This window comes from Lissotriton helveticus, chromosome 1_2 (genome assembly GCF_964261635.1).
Source record: "Lissotriton helveticus chromosome 1_2, aLisHel1.1, whole genome shotgun sequence".
Taxonomy (NCBI): Eukaryota; Metazoa; Chordata; class Amphibia; order Caudata; family Salamandridae; genus Lissotriton; species Lissotriton helveticus.
Window position 1 is genome coordinate 274,118,197 of NC_136058.1, and position 12,141 is coordinate 274,130,337.

The following is a 12,141-nucleotide window of genomic DNA, read 5'->3' on the forward strand; positions in this document are numbered from 1 at the left end:
ACATAACTTAACAGGGGTGTGCCCGGTCTGCCATCTAAGTTGTCAGTACTGGGAAGTTTGGAATGCACCCCGCACGCTTCTAAATTTGATTAAAGGTAAGCAAATACAATCACATGATTTTAAGATAATATAGCTCACAAAATCAGCATTATATTAGGATCCCTAGGGGAAAAGGACATTTTTGGTCAAGTCTTGACTGAGAGATAGTCAAAAAAATTATAATTTATGGGTGTCGACAAGTGTTCTAGAAATGCTGGTTTAACCTCTTTGCATAGCAAGCACACCTTGGTGATGCACACCTGTTGCCTTAATTACAGATAAGTTTGATGTATTCATTTGATGCTCAGGTTGAGAGCCCTCTCAGTATCAGATTACTGCAGTCTGGTTAGGAATATGATGGATATATCACAGAGACATTGCACTACATCTTTGTTAACCATTGTATTATTCTGAAAATACATATTCACGTGGTGTCTCTCCAACGATACAGGCTGAACAGGGCTTACTTGTTTGCACTACACCACAGAGAGTCAAGATGGCCAACTTTCTCTCTTCTTCTCACTCGATGCAATGTGGGGTTCCGCAGGGCTCCTCGTTGAGCCCTCTTTTAATTAACTTCTATGTTATCCCACTTGCTAGGGTGGTGAGATCTTTCGGATTTGAGGTGCTATCGTATGCCGACGATACCCAGATCATGGTTTCCATCACTCAGTCGGCAAGCGACTCAGCCCTCAAATTCAGAGCATGCATGGAGGCAGTTTCCCAATGGATGGTACGCAATTTCCTAAAGTTAAACGGGGAAAAGACTGAGGTCATGGTCTTTGGAGGAAATCAGGACCTATGGTCTAAGGAGTGGTGCCCTAGGGGATTGCCCTCACCCCACCCTCTCTGCCAGAAACCTCGGAGTCTTGATCGACCTGGCCCTTTCATTTGACCCCCAGGTCAATAGAACGGTGTCCACCTGCTGTGCCATCATAAGAACTCTGAGGAAGATCGCCCCTTATCTGTCTCATGCAGCTCGGAAACAAGCAACAGTGGCCCTGGTATCATCCAGGCTTGATTACTGTAATGCCCTCTATAGCGGCATCAATAAGTGCTCCATCCATCGCCTGCAGATGGTGCAGAACGCTGCAGCCAGGATGGTCCTGAACTTGCCGAGGCTGGCTTTGGTAACTAAGGCCAGAAAGGACCTCCATTGGCTCCCGATCCATTCCAGGATCTCCTTCAAACTCCTCTGCTGGTCCACAGAGCTGTATATGGCTCAGGTTCAAAGGGTGTTAGGTCCCTCCTGTGTGTCTATACGCCCAGAAGAAATCTCCGCTCAGCCTCCAAGAATCTGCTTTCGGTTCCTAGATTTGCGAAGGCAAGGTGGGGCGGTAGAGCATTTTCCACTCTAGCCCCTAAACTGTGGAACTCCCTCCCCCCAGAACTGTCCAGTCAGTCCTCTCTGATGGTCTTTCGTAAGCTTCTAAAGACCTGACTCTTCTCCCAGGCGTACTAGGGGTCCTGCATTCGGCTCTTCTGAGACTTTTTTGTCTGTTTGTCTTTTGCGCCTTGATGCCCTTTCTGGGCTAAGTTTGCGCGTTTCATTTCATTTCATTTCATTTCACTAGGCGTGGTCGAAATTAAAATTACACCAGCGTAATTTGCGGAATTTCAGGAACTGTGTGTTAGACAGTTAAACAAAATTCCTGAAATCTGCCACATCAAATTATTATGCATCGTTAATGGTAAAACTTCACCACACAAACATGCAGGAATGACACACTCCAGTTGCTGGCACCACTTGTGTTTTTCATGCCATTCTTGCACCCTTGCCTCATAAATTGCGGAGGCGGGCCCCCAAAGGGGGCTCAAGGGCCGGCGCCGTAACCCGTCGAGCCCCCAGGTAGGAGAGGGCCGGGGTACCCAGTTTGGTACAAAAAACAGGGCCGCCGAACAAAGAGAGGGGGAAGCCCCCAAAGGTCCCCCCCCATCGCGGCCAATGGGGGTGCACGCGAGATTCAAACCCCCAATGGCGGGGGGCTTATAAGCACATCTCCCCCAGGTAGGCTCCTATCTTCAAGGAGCGGGGGAGCAGCACGGCGTAAGCGGAAGATCTAGTCCCACCCACCCACACCAAAGGAACAGCAATGTCGCAGGGCTGAGAAAGGGAAGAGGCGTGGCGAAGGGCTACGCTGAGAACTGTTGGTACGGAGGCACACCGGAGGGCAGTGCGCCGGAATAGGTCCACTCACCTTCAGATGCCGCACTGCTGGGTGAGGTGGCCTAAGGACAGCGACTCTGGGATGCCTCACGGCTGGGTTACATGGCTACCAAAGGCAGGGGTAACAAACAGAGACGGCACTCGCAGCCCAGCCCCAGTCGGATGGCAGGGCACAACAAAGTCGGACAAGGTAGCGAGGCGGCCTAACTCTGGGACAAAGGCTACCCCCTTCCCGTGCAAATGAGGCACAAGAAAATTCCAACCTACCAAAGAACCAGCCCAGAAGGGTCAAGAGACAATATCAAGGAAATGTATAATGAAATACCATGCGAAATGCGAAAGATATACCTGCTACCTTGTAACCCTAATAAACTGCGGCCAACAAATGACCACCACGAGACAAAAAGTGTAGTGGCTTTCTTGGCGGTAGGGGAAGTATCGAAAGGAAAGGTGATGGCATATGCATGTAGGAGTGGGGCAGAGTGCGGGTGTTATTAGCGCAAGCACACGTTTTGCGCTAAAACATAGTTCTAAATGACGATTTCCATGCCAATCCATTGCGCGCAATTTTACAGACATTTTCCTTTAAGCACATTTCACACGCCTCTGGTTTGCACAAGCACCTAGCTCTTGGAGGTACCACCCTGCTGCCGTCCTGCTTCCTACCCTAGCTGCCCTGCAGAGGCAGTATTAGCTTTGGAGAAGTCTCTTGGTTTCCCAGAAGCCAGTGGGCGTCGCTCAGTAGCATGGCCCTCCTCTTGCTGCGGGGGTGAATGACTTGCAGGTTGGGTGTGGCGGCTCCTCTGTGAGTGATGCATTCTCTTATCAGACCGCCCCAGCTGCACACGTTCTACTATCTGCCCTGGGAGGGGGGCGGGGCCCAAGCAGTGACGACATCTCTCAGTTTCCGAGGAATTCCTGGACACCACCCCTGGCACGAGGCCAACAAAGGGGCAGGAGGGCAGGCACCTACTTTCATGAGCGGGCAGTGTGAGCTCAGGGGCAGCAGGCAGTGTGAGCACAGGGGCAGCCGGCAGTGTGAGCGCAGGGAGCAGCAGGCAGTGTGAGCACAGAAAGCAGCAGGCAGTGTGAGCACAGGGAGCAGCAGGCAGTGTGAGCACAGGGGCAGCAGGCAGTGTGAGTACAGGGGCAGCAGGCAGTGTGAGCACAGGGAGCAGCAGGCAGTGTGAGCACAGAAAGCAGCAGGCAGTGTGAGCACAGGGAGCAGCAGGCAGTGTGAGCACAGGGAGCAGCAGGCAGTGTGAGCACAGGGAGCAGAAGGCAGTGTGAGCACAGGGAGCAGCAGGCAGTGTGAGCACAGGGGCAGCAGGCAGTGTGAGCACAGGGGCAGCAGGTATTGTGAGCACAGGGGCAGCAGGCAGTGTGAGCTCAGGGGCAGCAGGCAGTGTGAGCACAGGGGCAGCCGGCAGTGTGGGCACAGGGAGCAGCAGGCAGTGTGAGCACAGGGAGCAGCAGGCAGTGTGAGCACAGGGAGCAGCAGGCAGTGTGAGCACAGGGAGCAGCAGGCAGTGTGAGCACAGGGAGCAGCAGGCAGTGTGAGCACAGGGGCAGCAGGCAGTGTGAGCACAGGGGCAGCAGGTATTGTGAGCACAGGGGCAGCAGGCAGTGTGAGTACAGAGGCAGCAGGCAGTGTGATCACAGGGGCAGCAGGCAGTGTGATCACAGGGGCAGCAGGCAGTGTGATCACAGGGGCAGCAGGCAGTGTGATCACAGGGGCAGCAGGCAGTGTGAGCAAAGGGAGCACCAGACAGTGTGAGCAAAGGGAGCACCAGACAGTGTGAGCACAAGGGCAGCAGGCAGTGTGATCACAGGGGCAGCAGGTAGTGTGAGCACAGGGGCAGCAGCCAGTGTGAGCACAGGGGCAGCAGGCAGTGTGAGCACAGGGGCAGCAGGCAGTGTGAGCACAGGGGCAGCAGGCAGTGTGAGTACAGGGGCAGCAGGCAGTGTGAGCACAGGAAGCAGCAGGGAGTGTGAGCACAGGAAGCAGCAGGCAGTGTGAGCACAGGGAGCAGAATGCAGTGTGGGCACAGGGAGCAGCAGGCAGTGTGACCACAGGGAGCAGCAGGGAGTGTGACCACAGGGAGCAGCAGGGAGTGTGAGCACAGGAAGCAGCAGGCAGTGTGAGCACAGGGAGCAGCAGGCAGTGTGAGCACAGGGGCAGCAGGCAGTGTGAGCACAGGGGCAGCAGGCAGTGTGAGTACAGGGGCAGCAGGCAGTGTGAGCACAGGGAGCAGCAGGGAGTGTGAGCACAGGAAGCAGCAGGCAGTGTGAGCACAGGGAGCAGAAGGCAGTGTGGGCACAGGGAGCAGCAGGCAGTGTGACCACAGGGAGCAGCAGGGAGTGTGACCACAGGGAGCAGCAGGGAGTGTGAGCACAGGAAGCAGCAGGCAGTGTGAGCACAGGGAGCAGCAGGCAGTGTGAGCACAAGGGCAGTAGGATGTGTGATCACAGACCCAGCGTGAGCATTAGTGCAAAGGCTGCACGAGCAGAAGGCCCAGAGGCGGCTCTTCTGCAATGGCTCAGAGCCAGCAGCTGAAAAATGAAACAATATTTTGCTATCGTTTTATTTTTCAGCAGCTGGCTCAGTCAGTGTGTGTAAGGAGGGGCGGGGCTGGGCCATGGGAGGGAGGAGGAATGGTGTGCATAGGCACTTCTAAGTGCTATGCCTGTTTGGCTGGACTCCTTAGGCTGGCCAAACAGACGTGCACAATTAGGTTTCTCCAACCCAGCTGTATTGCATAAACTGCACAGACTCCTTGTACCCGAGCGAGCTTTAAACCAGCCCGCTCCGGCCAATCCCCATGCTGCTTAAAGGGATTGCACAGGGAGTCTCTGATGTGTCCCAATGTCTGCTGGGACCAGGAAGAAGAGAAACTCTGAAGCTCGAGGCGGCTGCCCACTTCAGGTAAGTTTATTTATTTTTATTAATAACTCCTTCTCCCCCCCTATGCTCCCCCTCTTGTGCCCCCTCCATCCAACGCACCACTTTTAACCTTTTCGACGCAGCGCAAATTCCGCCGCGGTGCAACGGAATTTGACGCATGCGCAGTTCAGACGGCCCGTGGCCGTCCGACGCACACAAGCACCGTGACGTCAGAGGGCCGGGGGCCGTCTGACACATTAAAGAGGTTAATTTGTGCCGGCCGCTACTGACAAGACCAGCAGGCAACTCCAACCTTTTTGGAGTGTCAATCTACAAGTGCAAATTAGAAAAGCAGTGCGAGTAAGGAAGTGGAACAAGTTTATGAAAACTTTCATTCTCAGATTCTAAAGGTAATAAATATATTTTTCAAAGAGCTCTAGAGATGTAAAGTGTTGGTACAGTCAGTTAATGCATAGCAAAGGCTGGAAGACTGTTTCCTCTCCCACTGGCATCTTAATTATTGCAATATTATTATTATTACTTCTAATAACGATAACTTGTTTTATAGGGTGCTTCATACCACTCTTCTGGTGCTTCCAAACACTGCAAATGACTAGAGTTTCTATTTCCAACAGGGGCAGCTTCTCCACTTGGGCGCAAGAGTGTCCCCCCACTACTTTCTCTCAGTGCGAGAAGCAGAAACATAAAATGGTAATAACTACCATTTTATGTTTCTGCTTCTCGCACTGCGACAAAGCATAAGAGTTTGGTTGTGGGCGGTGCTCCTCTGCGAGCAGGGCTGGGCAGAGGAGGATTGGTGTGCCCACTCCTGAGTGCTCATGACTAGTTTGGTCGGTTCTCTGGGACCGCCCAAACCAGTCTTGCGCACTCTGCCCTTTTTCCATGCAGGCTGAAATGCAGCCTGCATGGAGAAAATGGCCTTCCCTTCACCCCCTGGCTAGGCGGCGGCCCCACCAATCACAACCCTGCTATTGCAACATTGTGATTGGCTTAGTGGAGGGAATGGAGGCTGCCTGTTTCCTGTTCCTGCCAGAGGAGTCTAGAGAGCAGGAACAAACGCCGAGAAAACGCGGGACCCAGCCTGCGGACAGGTACATTTATTAAATTTTATTAAATTAACCCCCTGAGCGACCCTCCCCGCGTTACCCCCTCTCCTCCACCCACAATTAATGCCTGAGGTGACCGGGACCTTCAAGCAGGGCTCGAGTCGGGGTACCCCCACTTATTTTACCGGGTGGACACCGTCCCCCCTGCCAAACAACTGGACTTCACTCTTTGGCCTCTCTGGGACGAGGAGCTAGGAGCTCACAGCACGCTGCTCACGCGCTGACTTCTCAGATGCAATCGCATCTAAGGGGTGAGCGAAGGGAGGCAATGGGCCCGATGATGCACGCCATCTTTCGTGACGTCACTTCCGGTGACAGCGTCCCCCCACTTCTTTTTTAGGACTTGTGCCTTGCCTTCAAGCTCCTCACCCACGCACACAAGGCACTCCACAACACCGGACCAGCGTACCTCAACAGACGACTCAGCTTCTACACCCACACCCGCCAGCTACGCTCCGCCGACCTCGCCCTCGCCACAATCCCCCGCATCCGAAGAGCAACCTCCGGTGGCAGGTCTTTCTCCCACCTCGCCGCAAAGACCTGGAATACCTTCCCCATCCACCTACGGCAGACCCAAGACCTGCTGACCTTCAGAAGATTTCTCAAGACCAGGCTATTCGAGCAGTAGCAGCATTCCCCTCCCCCAGCGCCTTGAGACCCTCACGGGTATGTAGTGCGCTTTACAAATGCAATGATTGATTGATTGATTGCTGTAACTTCAGTTTGTGATTTGCAGCTTACAGCAGATCTTCATAAAGAGTTTAACTCACTGAGCCATCAAGTCTGGAGGTGAGGCCAAACCGACAGTGAGCGTTCCATGGCAAGGAGGTCATGTTTGAGGCCGTTGTTTACTATGTAGCATCTTCCTGTTGGCTTTCATGGGGGCACCGGAAGGCATCTTCCTACGGTGGCCGTAGGGTTTTACTGGCAGATAACATGAGGTGTTTTAACATAAAGGCCAACAGAATCGTGTTCAGATGTGGACCAGCAAATAGGGAAAGCAGCTAGTTTTCCAACAAGTGAGTATCCCTGCGAGGTTGGTAAGGATGGGACAAAGTCAGTCGCATGTCATGTGAGACAGGCCAGTACCTCTGGCAGGCCAGTTGAGAGGCAGAGCGAGTGACATGTTCAGTGAGGGAGGCCGGCACCTTTAAAAGCCAGTGTTTTCCTAAAAGTGGACTGACTCAACCCCAGCCCCAGAGGCCCCGCAGAACCACCGACGTGTTGCAAACCGCCTGCTATTTGTTGCGGCCAGCCAGCCCCTGGTCTTGTTCACACACAAATCAATGTGACTAAACGCAGGGTCATGAGATAGAGCTGAATCCCGCGCTTCCACAGATAGGGATTTGCCGCCAAACTCAGAAGATTACTTTCTATTAAAGTTAAAAATGGACGTGCTAACTGAATGAGGCCTGCCTTGGCTCGTGCCACAGTATGCAAATGAATCGTGATGAAAAGATGCAGCCAACGAGCCTGCCAATCACAAGGCTCCGTGACTCAGGACGTATTATTATTATTCTTTCTAGGCTAGCCGGCTTGTGATGGCTAAAGTTCTTTCTAAAACCGAGTTCACGTTTAATTCTGTGGTTGTGCTCTTTCCAGTAACACATGCAAAAACAACAGTTGATGGACAGAATGCAGAACAATGTCATACATTCACCCCAGTACAGAGATCTGGGCCTAAATCCATCATTTTTTGCTCACCATGCCCTTCCAGTTTGGACCCAGCCATATGCAAATCAGTATTGACCCTGTGCCTCATGGGAACAGTCCAGCCCGAACTGCCAAGCCAGGTCCTCCCTGGACTGGAACTAAGCATCCTAGGACCGGTTACGGGCTTTCAGCCCTCACCAGCCAGGATAGCTTGATTCCAGTGGCGTGGAGAGCACGGGACTCACGTCTGAGCATACCCATCCCACTCGGGGTGACAAAGGCAAGCCAAAAACGAATGCAAAATTGTACTGCCAGATTTGCAAAGCCATTTGAGCAACTGAGGTATGCACCCAGCATGTTTTAAGAGTGAAAACTCACATTTGCAATACAGAAATGGAAAAACTGTACTCTTTAACCAAAGTTCAATCAGGAAACAGAGTACAAATCATAGAACAAGAAAACTGCATACGTGTTACGGAATCTGCAATAGACGAGGGAAGACCTCAACTTCAGAGTTTTTTCTACGCTTATTGCCTCGTTTAGACAATCTGTACAAACCTTTCCGTAAAGTATTCTTTTCCTCCTCTTCTTCTTTCTTTTTTTTCCTTTTTACTAGTCCTCCTTCTGTGGGGGGAGGGGAGTATGTGGATGTTCCAAGATGCTACCCTTTAAATTTCCACAGAAGTTTTTTTTTAACTGACAACATAAGTGCTGGATGTCCCAACATGTGAAATGAAGTCATAGCTAAGTTGCGAAACTTTTCTAAAAAGGGACAAACATGTATTAATATGTTGGTGACCCAAGCTTGCGGCTCTTACTTTGAACATAAACTCACAGTGAAAACCTGAAGCTTTCTGTAGTTTTCCATCTAGAGGTCATGGTGGGTCCTTAGACCGGGTTGTTGAAATTTGGAACTGGAGGCATGTTTAGTCCTAAAACGCCATGCTGTTGTTCAGGGGAAGGCCAGGGCATGCCCCAAAACCCAGTTATTTTGCTAAAGCAGCCCACCAAGTTGAGTCATAGGGTAACTCTATGAACTTGGGATCAGGTGGCTACTAGGTCTGGGCGGAGTTCGAAGTGACAAGAAAACTCTGCTACGTTACATGCAGTTCCGCAAGCGGCGAAGTTAATTATGTTGAGCCGTTCGCGCTCATTTTTAGCATCAGATGTTTGTCCTGCGCTGGAAAATCAGCGCAAACGGAACCATGCGCAGTGCAAGAGGGCGCAGCTTCTTTCTGACGCACAAGTAGATGTTCTACTCGAGTGACAGCTTCCTCAAAATGAACGGAAGCTTTCTCAACACAATCCGTAGTGGTCCACCGCGACCGTCAGCATTGAGAAATCTCGCCGGGAGGTGGTCTGGAGTAGGATTTTCCTCGTTCGCGCTCGCCAACTTCACATTGGCAAACGCCAGCAAGGAAAAAAACTCCATCTCACTGTGCAGAGCGTAGTTTTTCGAACTCCACGCTCTACGCAGAGTGGGAAAAACTTCGCAAGTGGCGGGGAAAAGCACGCCCAGGTCTAGTAGCTACTAAACATCTGTATGAGATCGCCCTGACCAAAGCAATGAAATGACACAATTCTATGCATTTTCCGGTTACTCAGGGAGACCTATAAAAAGCTTTTGTATGTACATGGTTCTAGGCTTCCACGGCTTCCATGGACCATGATGTAGCTGTACAACATACTGGATATGACCACAGGGAATGTCTAATCAATATTACAATATTACAGGGCCTCAGGCCACAATCTGCACTCCAAGGGGGATTGTCTTGACAAGGCCCAAGGCAGAGGTTGAAAATCTTTAGGCTATGCCCAGCGCCTAATAAGCGTCTGTAAGATATCTTCAGCACCTCTTCTCAGAAAGTAGATGCCACTGACCAGGTTTCTGCTGCGCCAGAGGACTTGTAGATTGAATGTGTTTAAACTCAGAAATTTAATATGAGACCAACAGCCCAGTCGCTATAGGGATGGTGATTAGACACAAAAAATCATTCTAGCTAATCAACTAAGGCTGTCATGTGGGTCCAATCACCTGTGGTAAGATACCAAAAGGATAACTTGTCATTCTAACAACCTGAAAATACATGTGCCTCTTAAAATATGTGCTTGAAATTCAGTGCCTCCGGACCTGCAAATTCACCAGTCACACTTCTCTACAACCAACACACTATGGTCGTGGACTTGCATTCAACCAACACAGTGCCAACTTAGGCTTTGATTATGAGTTTAGGTGTTATTTATCGCACCTGATAAATAACAATCCCCCGGGGTTTGTTATATATCGGGTGTGATAAATAACACCCACTTTGAATTGGTGGGCCATACCATGCGGACTTTGGTGATTAACACACAAAAAATCTGCATGATACGGTAAATACTGTATGCTTTTCCCCTGTTAAAGTTTGACAGTTTTGACCTGCGGAAATTTGACGTAGTTTAAGAGATTTATTATTGGATATGTTAAATACCTCCAAACTTAAAATTCCAACCCACATGTTAACGGGAGTTTACATATGGGTCGAAATTAACTGACCCACTCATAATCAGGCTCAGTGAACTGTCTTGTATAAAATATTCGACATATATACCACACTCGTTTGTAACCAGCGCAATGGGAAAGGATACACAGAAGGTAACGCACCCTCTTTAAAAGTGGCAAGAACCTCCACCATGCACATAAAATCGTGTAAGGCACCACCAAAACCATATCCATACGACCCTATATCACCAGCGTTAAACATAATCATAACTTGTACCCACCACTCCTACATCTCAACACCAGAAGCATGGTCAAACAACATCATTATAGGAGGCAAGAATTTTACTAAAAAACTTGTGTTAAGACTCTCTGTTATGTAGAGCTATTCACCTTCACTAACAAAAACCTTACATATTCCTCCAATGAGCCATATTTTGAGGGATTCTAATGCTTCTGATACAGAACCTAAAGCATCTCCATTCATAAGGTAAGGCAAGCCAAAATATGTAGAAAGCAAAGTCACCCTGAAAGAGAAGGAGTTTGCAGATCAAAATCTCTGCTGTTGCTGTTCTACTTGTACAGCGTCAATACTACACATCTCTAATCCTTCTGGGTCTCCCTGTTTCTCACTAGGTGGGCAGAGTAGAGCAGAGATTACATAGTCCTGGACAGCAGAAGAGTGATGCGCTGTATGTGGTGGTACCCAAGGGGAGTGATGAATCGGAGAAGATGCAGCAAAGAAAGCAGGTACATGCGGTGGCTGCAGGACAGGTTGAGGTAAGTACCTCATGCAGATCTATTTTATCCACTGCGCCCATGGTCGCAAAGCTCCAGGCTTGAAACAAGTCCCAAAATGTGGACAATGGCTGTTGCCTCTTCTCGTTGCTTCTGAAGGAAAGGACTGCTACATTATTCAAAGAGGATTCTGATTAAAAGATATATTACATCTAAATCCTTGCACCATCTATAAGTCAGGCAATCAGATCTGTAGGTTGAGTGGGGAAGTGGACCCAGAACAATATGATCCCAAATGATGAGTGTTAGGACGGATCTACCTCCAGCTCGTGTAACAGGATTTAAAGTGGTCTTTGAGGGCGAGACTGGAGGCCGGAGAGCAGTGCCCGAGCGAGCAGATAGGCCTCTGGTGAGCAGCCCTTCTCTAAAGGAGGCAAAGCCTACGGGGACCTAACACCACACCCTAGGCTGCCTTGACTGATCCAGCAGTAAAGTGGACAAAAGAAACCACAGCTCACCTTTGCATTATTGCAAAGCTAGAATTCACTCGTAAGGAAGAGGACCAGTGAATGCCAGCACAAGATCCTGCATTGAAACTACCCCTCATGCTAGAAAAGGTGTTAAGTGATATTTAATAGGTTACATTTTCTGGCTGAGAGCACCTGTTTGACCACTCAGCACATTCCTAGAGGATCCCGCCCCTCTCTAAAAGCAAGACTATGTAAGCAGGCAGCGGACGCGCTAATGGAGGAAAGTTTCAGTGACCAGGGCTGCGTCCATCTAATACGGCGGAGTTGACTCACCAGGATTCCCGCACCTTTCTCGGCCATGGCTACCACTGAAGGAGTTGAGAGAAGAGGGATTCAGGGTCCTGGTGGTTTCCCACGAATAGCAGCAGCTCCCTTCCTCTCCTCCAGCTGTTTCCTTCCTGGGTGAAGTCCTTATTCTTGGTCCTTGGGGACTCTTCAGTCCTGAGGAGAATCAAAGAGAGGGTTCGATCAAGAAACAAGCATCACCGGGTGGCTACTGAGAAGGTAAAGAATGACTTCGACAG

At 50.4% G+C, this 12,141-nt stretch overlaps 1 protein-coding gene across 2 annotated transcripts in view; it reads right to left on the reverse strand.

Moving 5' to 3' along the window:
- Window positions 1-12,141, reverse strand: part of SLC6A9 (solute carrier family 6 member 9) — a 672,432-nt gene that overhangs the window by 485,965 nt on the left and 174,326 nt on the right. For both annotated transcript variants that reach the window (XM_078671718.1, XM_078671719.1), the window contains one exon: window positions 11,891-12,058. In XM_078671718.1, coding sequence (XP_078527844.1) covers window positions 11,891-11,917 — 27 coding nt within the window. In that variant the 5' untranslated portion in view covers window positions 11,918-12,058. The remainder of the gene's footprint in view (window positions 1-11,890; window positions 12,059-12,141) is intronic.